This window comes from Choloepus didactylus, chromosome 5, assembly GCF_015220235.1.
Source record: "Choloepus didactylus isolate mChoDid1 chromosome 5, mChoDid1.pri, whole genome shotgun sequence".
Classification (NCBI taxonomy): domain Eukaryota; kingdom Metazoa; phylum Chordata; class Mammalia; order Pilosa; family Megalonychidae; genus Choloepus; species Choloepus didactylus.
The window spans coordinates 60,311,650-60,326,027 of NC_051311.1; the positions used below are offsets into that span (position 1 = coordinate 60,311,650).

At 50.5% G+C, this 14,378-nt stretch overlaps 1 protein-coding gene across 1 annotated transcript in view; it reads left to right on the forward strand.

Annotated features, from left to right (window-relative positions):
* Positions 1-4,401: 4,401 nt before the first annotated feature.
* Positions 4,402-14,378, forward strand: part of PODXL (podocalyxin like) — a 62,522-nt gene continuing 52,545 nt past the window's right edge. Inside the window, exon 1 of the mRNA XM_037837744.1 lies at positions 4,402-4,924. Within this exon, the coding sequence (XP_037693672.1) occupies positions 4,402-4,924 (523 nt within the window). The remainder of the gene's footprint in view (positions 4,925-14,378) is intronic.

The window sequence follows — 14,378 nt, forward strand, 5'->3', positions numbered from 1 at the left end:
CTTCTGCCTCGACAGCAGGGGGCGTGAGGTCCCACATTCTCAGTGCTTGCATGTGCCTGGCTACTGCACCTCTTATGGTAGAAGTTGTTGAATAATAATAAAGTGAATGACTTTGGGGAGAGGTCCCAACTGAACTCTGCTGACACAACTTGTCAGTTGAAGATAAAATCCAATCATGTCTTTATTCATTCAGCCTTTGTGTACTGAGCACCAACTTGGGATCAGGTACCACTCTGCTAAATTAAGAGCACCCTGGCACCTTAAAAACAGACTGTGGCCTCATTTGCAAATGTGTGCATGTGTTTTTTATTGGGGCTGGGGAGGCTCTGTCCCATCCCTAGATTCAGATGCCATGAGTGGGGATTTAAGTTATTCAGGACAAGAATCAAGAGGACTTGCTGAGCCTGTACTTAAGGATGTTGTCAGAAACATCGCTGAATTGCATTTTGGACTGACGATCATGACCCTTAACTTTGACTGGCAGGGGCCCGGGGAAAAATAATTTTAAACCTCATGCCACAGGTTTCAATATCTCCCAGTTGGCATCATGTTCGCATTACATATCTCTATCTCTATATCTATATTTCTGTTTCTATCTGTATCTATATCTAGTGAAAAGTGCCCATGCTGGGATAGGTGCTCTGAGAAGTAAAGAAGAAAACTCCCAGATTAAGAAGTTTAAGTCTACTAGGGAAGCTAACACATGTATACAAGATAATCAAAATATAACAAATCCCAGAAGGACTGTGGAATAGCATCTACGGGGTACTTTGAGTTTCACCTCTAAACTCTGGTTTTCTGGGCCAGCGAGCTCGCTAGTTGGAGCACAATGCTAAATGGGGCCAAGGGCACCGGCAGGTTTCCTCCACTAGAGAACAGCTCTGCTCACTGACCACCAGCAACCCCCTAAGCTCATCTGGCCTCGCTCTGAGGGTCCCATTGCTCATAGGTGGGGGGTGATGGTGCTGGTGGACTCTGCAGAGGGTCTAGTGCAATCCTGACTTGGCTGTGACTTCAGATACAAAGAGCAGCTCATTTCCTAAGCCAGATGTCTGCTCTCATTTTTAATTTTGCATGATCTGGTGATGGAACCAGCCCCAAATCATGTGAATTGAAAATGCCCTGTGCTTTGAAATATAAGCTCACCCTTTACAGAGTTAAATGATTGTTTCCCAGTTTCTGGAGAAATTGATTTGTTGAGTGCAAAAACACTGAATCAGAGAGCATAAAAATACAACATTTTAAAATCCCATTTTTTTTTTTTTTAAGAACATTACTTGGTTTCAGAGAAACAAGCCTTTTGTTGACATGGATGTGAGGGGAACAGTATTAAAAAACATTAAAGATAGAGACACACATCCCGGAGTATTTATAGGGAACACCCTCTGTCCTTCCCATATGCAGTGTGGAAAACCGGGCCAGAACGATCCTGCAGAAACTTCCTGATGAAAACAGCCCGGTCAGCCGTTCCCAAGCTTTGAGACCAACCGCCGTGGGAACCCTAGCCAGGCTCCAGCCCCTCGCTGCTCCCAGACGCTGTGCCCTGCAGGCAGCCCGTGCGTGGAGTCGACAGCGGAGCTTACCGAGTCCACCATCCCTGGCACGCAGCTAGATCTGGGGACTGCTCCCCGCAACCGCCCCCACCCCCGCCCCCGCCGCCCCGGCCCCATCTGGCAAAAAAAAATGCCAGATTAGCATCGCAGGAGTCACGTGAGCCAAATCCACGTCCTCTCTCCTGTGCCCTCCCCCCCACCCCGCCAACGTTAATCACCTCTCCCCTCCAGGTCCGCTCCCCACCCCCGCCCGCCGCTGAAGCGCCTCCTCTGCAGGCGGCTCCAGGATCTGCTCCCCAAGCAGCTTTTGCAAAGACGGGGGGTAGCGTTGGGGGGGTGGGGTGGGGGCGGCTGGCTTCTTTGTGCCTTCACGGGATGGCTTGGGTTTATAGAAATCTCCAACTCCCACCTTCAACTCCAAATCTGTTAATTTGATGATCACAGCTTCCACTCATTGCGACATTACGTGATCCCGGCCCTGGGCTAAACGCTTTTCCTGTATTATCTTATTTAAATCTCCCAGCAACCCTCTGCGGTAGACGCTATATCCCAATTTACAGATGAAAGAATTGAGGCATATAGAGTAACTTGCCCTGGGTCTAACAATAGATGGGCACTGGCAGGTTGTGAGTCTAAGTTGATTATTGACCCCAAAGCCCTGGATTTTTATTGTGCTCCATAGCAAGAATAATAATAATAAAAAAAGCTAATACTTATTGTGCACTTACTATATGCCAGGCTAGTGCAGAGCATTTCTCCAAACTACTCTCAGAAATAGGTCCTCTACAGCCTGACTACCTGGGTTCCGTTCCTGGTTCTGCCACTTACCATTGCCACTTACGTGATCTTGAGCAAGTTCCTTAACCTTTTTGTGACTCAATTGCCCTGTCTGTAAAATGAGATTAAAAATAGGGCTGTTCAGTTAACTCTATCCCTGAATTGTAAGGCCTATCTCTAACTTCGAGATGCTGATCCCTAGTGTATAACCTGATTGGTCTCTGGAACAATGCATATCTCTGAGACACCTGAAACTCAGAGCTAGAGCTCGGCAGATATGAATGTCAGTATTAGTGCATACAGCCCTGTCAAAAAAAAAAAAAAAAAAAAGCTGAAAAGAGCCCAGACTTCAATTAGTGATATGAATGAAGCAGGTCTGGTTAAGACCAGGGCAAGCCAGGCCAAAGGATAAAGGTTGAAACTGATTGTGTTTTAAAACTTCAACTTTCATATGAGACCAAGGGAATAGATATCTATTTGGTACAGGATGTAAATTTTCTAAACGGTACAACTCTACAGTCGATTTGTTCAAACACCACAATTGCATGGAACTTTGAATAGGAAGTGAGATACGGTAGGTTAGTATAGGCTGGAGTGAAATCGTGACACATCCTAGAGTAATTTGGGCAGATAATAAAAAATATATTTTCAGCCTCCCCCTCCCCAGCCCCGAGGATCTGGGGGAAGGTGCGGATGTGTTGGACATCCTCACCTGGACTGGTGTTGATGTTGTCACAAACATTGGGACTGGCGGTTTGATGTGCTGAGCCCTCGAGCATGGACTTGCCCTTATGAAGCTCATTACCACAAAGGAGAGTCTAAAGTTGTATGTAATGGTGCCTAAGAGTCTCCCCCTGAAGTACCTCTTTGTTGCTCAGATGTGGCCCTCTCTCTCTCCTAACTGAGCCATCTCGACAGGTGAACTCGCTGCCCTCCCCCCTACATGGGACCCCGACTCCCAGGGGTGTTAATCTCCCTGGCAACGCAGAGTATGACTCCCGGGGATGAATGTGGACCCGGCATCGTGGGACTGAGAGTATCTTCTTGACCAAAAGGGGGATGCAAAATGAGACGAAATAGTTTCAGTGGCTGAGAGATTCCAAATGGAGTCGAGAGGTCACTCTGGTGGACATTCTTATGCAGTATATAGATAACATCTCTTAGGCTTTAATGTATTGGAATAGCTAGAAGTAAATACCTGAAACTACCAAACTCCAACCCAGCAGTCTGGACTCCTGAAGACAATTATATAATAATGTAGATTACAAGGGGTGACAGTGTGATTGTGAAGACCTTGTGGATCACACCCCCTTTATCTAGTGTATGGATGAGTGGAGGAATGGGGATAAAACTAAAGGACAAATGGGGTGGGATGGGGGGATGATTTGGGTGTTCTTTTTTCACTTTTATTTTTTATTCTTATTCTGGTTCTTTGTGATGTAAGGAAAATGTTCAGAGATAGATTGTGGTGATGAATGCATAACTATGTTATCATACTGTGGACAGTGGATTGTATATCACGGATGATTGTATGGTGTGTCAATGTATTTCAATAAAACAGAATTAAAAAAAAAATAGGGCTGTTGTGCAGAGTAAATGAATTAATATATGTAAAGCGCAGACTGGCACTTATTGACCCCTCAAAGTTTATTTTTTTTTTTACCGTCACCTCCGCTTTTTAGATGAGGAACCTAGGCTTGGAGAAGTTAAGCAAGTAGCTCAGATTGCCCAGTGCACACCCCGCTGCACAGACTGCCTGGGATAGTCGTGCGGGATGAGGATCTTCTCGCAGGTGAGGTGTACCTGGGCGGCGGCAGACGTGTTGCTGCCGAACGCGCTGCAGCCCAGGAGGCCTCATATGATCATTAGTGAACATAGGGGATGGGGGTGGCCGCTTCTTTCTGGATTTGCGCGTGTGAATGCCCTAGGCGGTGTGGGGTACCCCACCGGACGCCCTCGGATGTACTAGGGGCGACACCTGTGTCCGGGGGCGCTTAGCCCCACTGGTGGGGCACTGTCCCGCGCGGGACAGCCCCGCCACACTCCCGCGCATTCTCACCCGCGTTCGTGCATGAGTAGCTCCCCTAAAGCCCACAGCCCGGAGCGCGCTGCCCCGCCCGCCGCGCTCCAGGGCGGAGTTTCCTTCTCTGCTCATTGTTCGCGGCCCAGTGCCCGCCCAGCCCCGCCGCCGTCGGCGCGCTCCTGGGGAGGGGGCGGGGACCGGCGCGGACGGGACGGGAGGCGCTGCAGCCGCCGGCGGGGCCTCATCCGCGCAGACACCGCCCGGGACGCAGCCGCGCGCCGCTCCTCTGCTGCCTGGCTCTGCGCCTCAGCCCGGCTCTGCGGCAGCGGCAGAGAAGGAGGGGCCGCAGGAGCGGGACTCAGGAGTCTCGGGTCGCCGCGAGGCTACCGGAGCGCCACTCGGGAGCCTCGGGTCACCGCCCGGCCGCCGGAGCCACCGTCAGGCCTCCCTGCTGCCCGGACACCCGGACCCTCCATCGACCCCGCAGCCACCTGCTGCGGGCCCCGAGGCGAGGACACCATGCGCTCTGCGCTGGCGCTCTCGGCGCTGCTGCTGGTGCTCTCCTGTGGTGGTGAGTGAAGGACCCGGGCTCCGCGGGGCTCTTTCACCGTACCTGTGCGCGCCCCCGGCCTGGCCGGGCTGTAGCCAAGACCGCCGCGCCTCGTGGCGAGTCCCAGCGCAGCGTCTGCGCGCACCTATTGCTGGGGTCACACGCCGAGCCCTGACCTTGCACCATCCACGCCCACTCCAAACCCGAGAAAGCCGCAGGTGCTGGCGGGAGACTGGATGGCGTCCCTCATCTCCTTTCGAATGGAGTGGGCGGTGAATTATGCCGGGGGGAGTAGGCGAGCGCGGGCTCTCTGAATGGGGTTTGCGGGAAGAGAGAAAAGAGACTTACGGCACCGCGAGCCTCCACGCTTCCGCGGGACCCCAGCGTGTGATCACCCCTTTTCTCGGTGCTGGAGGGGATGCGGCCCCCAGTGTTTAGAGAGACGGTATTATGTAGTCGTTGATTCCAGACAGAGTGGCAGGTGGAAAGCTCGTGAGGAAGTCCGCGAGGCAGGTGACACATCTTCAGTCTGCTCACGCGGGGAATGTGCGTACCCGTTCGCAAAGTGGTTTCTTCAAGCAGATGTGCAGGCACAGCCCACCTGAGCCCCCAGAGTTACCTTGCTGAGTAGGGTCCCAGCTCCATGTCTCCAAAGGAACAGATCCTTATCGCAGTCCATTGTCAAGATGGTGAGACTCCCTCAGACTGCACAAAACAGGAACTTCTCTCTCAGGAAATAGGGTTTGGCTGCACCTTAGAAATAACCCCCATGTTCTCTCTGAAAGGGAAATGTTACCCTTTCTCTTTTGGGGGATTGGCAATGGCTACCTAACCACACAGAAGATGTCCCAAAGCCCCCTAGGAAAGCTGGAGTCTCAGCCCCAGAAGAGAGATGCATTTCCAAACTCTCTTGCCCACCTGGGTAGACCCAGTATCTGCAGCAAAAGAGGGCAGAGGTGGCGCTCCCACCCTAGGGCCAGGAGGACTGCGTGACAACTCAGACAAGGAAGGGAACTTGTTGCTGGCAAATACTGGAAGCTCTGGACTAGAATCTAAGGGGAGGGGGAGATGGGAAGGCCTTGCAGTCTCTTTTTAGCACCACAGGGACTCTGATATATGGGGAGGAGCTGGCACCTAGCAAGCATGCTGGCTTGGGCATCCTCGCATGGACAGCTCGGAGACCCCAACCACCTGGCCTGAAAGGGAAGGGCACACTCAGTGGGCAAAGGGTGTGTGTCCCTGGGTGGTGGGCTGTGTGAGGAATGGTGGATACGGCTTTGAGAATGTCAGTCGGTCACCATGGAGCGTGGTGGCTCGCCGCAGCCCTGCTCTCGGGGCATTTGGCCTTCCGTGTGGACCTTGACATCCGTCCTTTTCTGGGGAGCCTCTTCACACCATCCAGAAGGGGGATAGGCTGTGTCAGGAAGGATAGGCTAGTTCCCAGAGCTTCTGAGCTTAAAGAGGCTGAGCCCCACTTTCTTTGAGGAGAGGGTGGGGGCTGTGAGAAGGGTTCTGCCCTAAGGGGAGATGCTTCTTAGCCACCCACGGGAAAAGCTCCAAGCCTGGCTCACTGCTGGCTTCTAGGCTGGAACTGTCTCCCTGGCACTTGGGCACTGCCCAGAAACCATATATATGGCCATGGCACATGTTAGGAACTTGTTATGCAATAAATAAATGATGACCATAACCCAGCTCCAGCCCCAAACAGCAAGTCACTTAGTCTTTCTGAGTCTCAGGTGCCCAATCCTTAAAAGGCTGATATTAGAATATGTGCTAATATTGGAAAGTGCAAAGTGTAAAGCAGCAAGGGGATGGTATCATCATCATCATTGTTCTCTGTATAAACTGAGGCTGGGAAAGACTGAGGGGTGCCGGTGTGGTGTTCAGTTGGCTGTGGTCAATTTTATACCGTCCTGCAGGGCTCAGTAAGGACAGTCCCATCTCTGCCCTTCTAAAGTTGTGCTGCCTGGACGATGTCATTGGGGATGGCATAACTCCCCAAACTGCTGGAATCCTGTGATTTCGATTCACAGCCACATAAGTTTACTGGGCAAGTCTCCATAACAAAGGAATTAATCCCCAGACAGGTCCCCTTGGAGCTCACCTTTTAAATAGGGGTGGATCAGCCAGCCTGCGGTGGGAAAAACTAGAAACCAAGGGACATGATGATAATCAGACACCTTTTCAGTGCTTTTTAGTTTCGTATCCATTTGGCTGAACCACGTGGCGAGTCATACCTCTGGGCTTCTGTTTCCTTATAGGTAAGATAGAATGAAAGAAGTGGAAGGGGCCTCTAGTTCCACCGTTGTAAGCTTTCTGGGGTTCTTGTTCCTTCAGCTGCCCAAAGGACCAGGCTGATTTAATAAAATTAATCTGATGCAGTCATTCGTTAGATGAATTCTGGACAAGAGGAAAGCAGCATGGAGGGGTGGAAAGCAGCCAGCCTTTGGGGCAAACAGGCCTGTGTGAACAGATAGTGCTCCCCTCGCCATGCCGGCTGCTCTGATTAGAGATGACACTGGTCATGGGCTTGGCCTTGTGCCCGATTCATGGTCAGAGTTTATTTATTTATGAGAAATAAAGCACATGGATTGAGCACCTGACTGGTTTAAGGCACCCCAGCAGGCATCAAGATTCTGCTAATATTTGTGGGTTTCAGTCAATATATAGTAAGAAAGACTGATGCCTGAGTGCCACAGGGTCTGGGAGAGGGAGGCATTTGTAAAAAGTGTTAAAATTTGGGAAGGGTTCATCTGGGGGGAAGCTTCCTGAAGCAGGTATTTTCTTTTTTTTTTAAAATTGCGGTAACATACACAACTCAAAATTTCCCGTTATAACCACTTTCAAGCGTACAATTCAGTAGTATTAATTACATTCACAATGTTGTGTTACCATCACCACCATCCATTGCCCAAACTGTTTAATTGGGGTTTTTATTTGGGGATTTTAAAATAAAAAGGCTCAGCATAGCATGGGAGACCATTTCCTGGGATGGCTGAAGCTGAATGGATCTCAGAGTATAGGGGAGGAGATGCAGATCGAGGCCTGGGGCCTCCATGATAGGGCTCTAGAGATGGGGTCAGTGAGCTGCAGGAAGCCTTTGGGGAGGGGGTGAGTTTTCAGAGCCTGGAGAGAAAGTTCTGGGGGATAGGATGGCGGATGGTGGATAGCAGGTGTTCCGAGCACGTGGCCCTGCTTGGAACAGGGCTCCGAGCAGGAATGAGTAAGATGTTGGGGTTGGGAGCAGACTTGTCTAAGGCAGGCCTGAGAAGAGGGTCAGAGCCCAGACAGGGCGGGATGAAAGGGACACAAGGGTACCAGTTGGCAGCGTGGCCAGAGCTGGTGTGTGGTCTCCCAGGGAGGGGTAGGGGAGGGGGGACCTGGGCATGCCCAGCAGGGTCCAGGCAATGTGCAGATGTGGGGGGAAGAGGCAAACAGCATGGGGTCTTGCACCTCATCTTCTGCCTTTTCTTAAAGAATCTGTGGGCAGGGTTTCGATGCCATCGCCCTTGGGAAGCTGAGAGGGGAAGCTATTGGATTAGAATTCCCCTGGGAGAGGATGGCTGGAGAGTTAACTCGTATCCATCTTTCTGGTATCTTCTCTGCTGAGAGGACTTCCCTGGTTTCCAAGATGGAGCCAAGTTGGCAAGTTCCCAGAGGGCAGGGGCTGCATCATCTTCATCTTTGTCCCTCCAAGGCCCAGCCAAGTGTCAGCTACTCGAGAAATTTTGTCTGGATTGTTGAACTGAGGAGAACTGCCCCAAGCACCTGACTCTCTCCCACTTAAGGGGTGAAAGAGAATGGTGCTGCCCTGCCCACCCCTGCCCATGACCCAAGGGCTGCCTGAGGGAGACCGCCTCAGACTTTAGAGGTAGAGGAACTCTCTCCTCCGCTCTGGGCTCATTTCCTATTTGAGCCTGCTGGGTGATGTGGGCAGGGAGCTCAGCTGGGGTGGGCTTCCTGTCACATCCTGGGAAAAATGGGGTGAAGTTGGACAGGTGTCTCCTTGTCCTGTCGGCCTGTCCACTTTGGGGGGCTTTTAGAGGATCCAGTGAGGTAGCAGATCTGGTATCACAACTCTTCAGGCTGCACAAGACGAACGGCTATCGATATTTTCTTTAAGAGAAGCAAGCTTTCAAGAAAATCTGCACAGAAGATACATTTCAAGGAGGCTCTGCCTATTTGCAAAGCATTTACCCTGAGATTCCTTCAAGTAGGCAGCCCCTGCTGGCCATTTAAAATAGAATTCAATTGAATAATCCCCTGAATAATCCAACATATAATTCTAGAGCTTTCTGGAAATCATCCTCCACAACCTACTCATTTTTTTGGATGAGGGGATGGAGATCAAGGAGGTGAGTTCACTTGCCCAAGTTCCTGGTGACTCAGTTACTTCATAGGATATGGATGTACAGCCACAGATGCTAGTCACTAGCAGTTCAGCTCTTTTAGCACTAAACTGGGAACTGGAAAAACTCAATCCACTAGTATATAGGGCTTTAAGATGGTGACACATCTTGAGTGTGCCCATGTCTCTTTTCTGCACCCCTTAATCATTAGGGTAAACTGAGGCCTGGAGCTACTTTGTTGCTCAGGGTTAGGCTGTCACCGTGTGCTGTGACTGTACGTGTCTGTGTCTCCCTTTGGCCTGTGAGACCCTGTGGTACCCGTGGCATCCAGCCAGTAATTGAGACAAGCAGGTGGTTGAGAAATGCTTGTTGGCTGGCTGGCTGTACAAAGGCAGCAGCCAACCGCAGGTTCGGGAGTGGTCCCTTTTCCCTTCTCCCCCATCCCGAGCTTTTGCATTGGCTCTGAGTCCTGGCCCCACCCTGCCTGGACTACCATAGCAGCAGCCAGCACTGACCCCAGCTCAGCGTAGCCCCTTGGCCTCCTGGCCTTTGTCCCCACCCCTTTCCCCTGACACACACCACCACCACCCTCTCTTCCTTTGTATCCTTATCCCCCTTGGGTCAGCCACCTCACATTTCCCTAGAGCCAGGGTGCAGGGTGGCACCCCGTCCGCCAATTGTCATGGCCGGAAGGCTGCATGCCTCAGCCAAGGGGGGAAAGAATTCAGAGGAATGGCTGAGCAAGGCCTGCCAGTCAGCTCAGAGTTGGGGTACAGGGGGCCCTCCTCCAGGCCCCTGGAGACACATGGACTGACCAGTGCCTATAGCTGTCCGATGTCTGTCCTCCCAGCTACCTGATCCTGGTTGGAGTGGAAGGCATGCTGGGGAGGGGGGCACTTTGTAATTCTTAAACATACCGGCTATGTGTGAGTTCAAAGCCACAGCCCTTTCTTACCTGAATCTCATGAAGTTCCATCCAGGGGACAAGGCCCTTTGTCTCTATCCAGTCTGGTACCTGTGCCTACCTGTCCTGAACACAGTGATTGGAACCACAGGATTCTCAGGTTGCCGTAGCTTGGGGTTGTCTTGGATAGGCTTTGCCTCACAGAGCATTTTATAGAGGGGATGGACTTGCATTAGTTCCCACAACCAGCTCTTCTCCCAAACACCCACAGGGCTCACTCCCTTGTTTCCTTCAGCTCTCTGCTCGTATGTCACCTTCTCACAGAGACTTTGCTTGGCTGCCTTGTATGAAACACACCCTCCCATGCAGCCACTGTGGAAACACTGGCAGTTCCTTGGAAAGTTAAGTATAGAATTACCATATGACCCGGCAACCCCACTTCTAGGTATGTACCTAAAAGAATTGAAAGCAGGGACTCGAACAGATACTTGCACTCCAATGTTCATAGCAGCATTATTCACAATTGCTAAAAGGTGGAAGCAACTCAAGTGTTCATCAGCAGATGAATGGGTAAACAAAATGTGATTATACAATGGAATATTATTCAGCCAGACAAAGGAATGAAGTTCTGAAGCATGTAACAACATGGATGAACTTTGAAGACATTATGTTGAATGAAATACATCAGACACAAAGAGACAGCTATCATATGATCTCACTTATGTGAAACAATTAGAATATGCAAATTCATAGACAGTAGATTTCAGGTTACCAAGGATGGGGCTGGGTGGGGGCAGGGTAGGGGTGGGAATGGAGAGTTAATGCTTGGTGGGTACAGTTTCTGTCTGGGGTGATGAAAGGTTTTGGTAATGGGTGTTGGTGATGATGGCACAACATTAGGAATGCAACTGATACCACTGAATTGCATACTTGAAAGTAGTTAAAATGGTAATTTCATGATATGTATATACATTATCACAATAAAAAGTTAAAAAATAAACAGCACACCCTTGTCCCCTTGCTTGACTTTATTTTCTCCATAGCATTTGTCACTTCCTGTATAGCCATTTCTTTGAACTCTCCCCCTATTAAACGGTCAATTCTGGGAGGGCAGGGACTTTGTGCAGTGCTGCAGCTGCAGTGCCTTCCACGGTGCCTGGCAGATAGTGGATGCTCAGTAAATGCTGAGTGGATGAGTGAGCATGTGAGTGGCAGGCCTGGTTTAGAACCTAAAGTCTTCTCTGCTTTGCTGTCCAACTGCAAAGCTCTAACCTGAGTCCAGAAGAAAAGAGGTGGGTGGCAGGTGGGGACAGGCCCTGGGTCATGGCAGGGCAGACATGTGGGCAGAAGATGGAGCAGGGACCACTGGTGGGGGAAGGACTGTGGGAGCTACAGGAGCCTCAAGTTTCCTTCTGTGGCTCCTCCATCCAAAGGATACTTCAGTTGAGGATTAGGACTTGTTAGAACTTGATTTGGCTGCTCCTAACATCTAAAAAGAACATCTAAAAAGAAATGGTAGATTAAAGAAGACAGGAATTATACATCTCTCATGTAAAAGAAGTTCAGGGGGCTGGTGTGTCCATTCTGCATTATTAGTGCCTGCCTCGTGGTCCGAGATGGAGCCCACACAGGCTCCAGCCAACAGGTAAAAGGGGGGAACAGGAAGGGTGCAGCTCGTCTTTTGGGGGTACCTTCCAGAAACTGTACCTGGCACTTCCAGTTACATTTTGTTGTAGTCATGTGGTGACCTCTAGCCCCAAAGGAAGCAGGGAAAGGTCATTTTTATTTCAGGTACCCGTATGTCCAGCCAAAAATCAGTGGTTCAATGACAAGGAAGAAGAGGAGAATGGATATTGGCATGGGCGATCTGCCAGTTCAATTATAAAGCCAGTCCCCGAAAACCCTGGGTGTCTCTGAGCTGCCCTGGGGCCTCCCCTTGCTCGCCAGATCAGCTTTGCCTCTGTGCGCCTGACGCTCCAGCCACTGTCCTCTGTGGCCTGATACTTGGACACCTTCTGGCTCAGTCAGTTCCAGGCTAGCCCTTTGTTTTTTGTGACTCCAGCCTTTTGGAACTGATGAAGCAGTTCCTTGTAATGCACAAGGAAACTTGTTTCCTCCCTCTCAGGTCCCTGGGCCCTGAGCTGCACCTGTGGGTGAGGCGCCCTGGGCACCACACATGAGCAAGCGGGACCTCAGCCAAGGTGGGCCGAGGGAGGACGTGTTCCCTCCTCTGGCCTCTGGATGGGGAAGAAGTGTTGCCGTGCATGCTGTCCTCTCCTTCCCCGCTCAGGGCGTAGGGAGATACTGGCTTAGGAGTTGGGTCTATGGTGAGAGCAGCAGCTGGAGGCCAGTGGCTTTTAGCCAGTGGGTGGTCTGTGGGGCTGCCTTGGGGGCCATCAGGAACTCAGGGCTGCATGCATCTGAAGGGGAAAACTAAGAAAAGTCCACATCCCACTCACTTGGTGCAGCGCTGCTTCTACCTGATAGGTCTCCAGCTAAGAATTCCTTTGAGATTAGTTTTGCTGGATAACAGAAGAGAAGGAAAATGGAAATCCAATGGTGTTATGCCCAGGTTTTCAAGATAGAGACTTGGATTTTAGACTGCTTGCTAGCTTTGTGACCCCAGACTTGTTCCTTGGCCCCTCTTCCCCAGCTGTGAAATGGGTATAAAGCCTTCCCCACTGAGGAAGAGTTAAATACCATCACATGGGTGGCGTGCCTAACACAGAGTGGGCACCAGTGCATTTCAGTTTTATTTCCTTCATTGGCTTCAGCTCTAGGCCAGTGTGAGGTGTGATGAACAGAGCCTGTGGCCACCCCCTGCTGAGCTAGTGGCATCCACTGGGACCTCACAGGGCCCAAGCCTTCTTCTCCAAGGCTGGGAACCAAGCCCTTTGCCATTTCGTCACTGCCCCACGGCCAGGTTCCTTGGTGAGGGTGCCAGTCTGGGGGCTGTAGTCACCGTCCCTGATGAAGGCAGCTCAGATGCCACCCCCACCTGGTTCCTGCCCATGTGCTTCCCACCCCAGCCCGAGGGGGCGTTTCCCGTCACTTTGGGCTTTGAGTGGAAACCCTGATCCTGGCAGCCCCCACAGACACCCATCACATGTTTAAATGTAGTGTCACATCCCTCGGCTCTTATTTTATCTGGAAGATGTTCTTGTTTTTGGCTAATAGACTCTTCTCCGGCCATCCGTGCTACCCTGCCTCTATCCATAGCTTGAGAAGTTGAGTCTTTCCCTTTCCGTGGTTCTCTAAATAGCTTCTTTTCTCCTATCCTCCAACCCTACCCCCACTCTAGCAAATTCTTGGTGACACCATCACCAGGCAGGCAGCTAAGCATGATGTTGGTCTTTCGATAGCCATCTTTACATTTTTTTTACATTACGTTTCTCAGGAAAGGAGGGGGAGGAGATGGGGAGGATGAGGTTACAATCCAGCAATTAATATAGTCCAGGAAATAGAATATTTTTTTGCAAAGATTAAAAGTGGGAGGAAGACAGGACGGGAAGCTAGGAAGTACAGACTTGCATTTTGCTTTCTGCACAATGAACACCAATGAAGCAGTGCTCTATGTCTCAGCGTAGCCAAATGGTAAATCAGGGCTAACACCATGTGGGTTATTTGTTTTTTTTACTCTTACAGCAAGCTGTGTCCCAAACTCCCCAAACAGAACACTTAATAGTCCTCAAGACTATTAGTATATGTTTGAAAGACAAATTAAAAATTGTCCTATTAATAAAAGGGAACCGTAATCCAAAAAGTTTGGGAAATGCTGCCTATTATATCCCCTTTCTTGGAGAGTCAGTGCACATCAGGGATGTTAAATGTCTGAGATGTCCCATAAGTAGGTTTCCTACCCATTGTTCCCCAAATGTACTTTAAACATGAAACTGCTTTCTTTTCTCCTTCCTCCTTTTAGTAGAACATCTATTAACAGCTACTGAGATGCTCGTGCTCCCCCAGAACATTTTGGGGGGATACAGACGTAAAGGGAGGGTAACCAGATGTCCCAGTTGGCCCGCAGCAACTGAGGGTGTCTGGGGATGTGGGAATTTCAGGGCTAAAACTCAGGCCCTCCTATGTAAAGACCTGGACTGGGCTGGAAAGTCATCAGAATATGCAAACCCCTTCTGCGTATTTGGGGTCTGGCTAGGCAACGCTTTCTTGAAATGGCAGCGTAGTCTCAGAGAGCCTTCCTCCTCCCCTAGGGTAATTATGG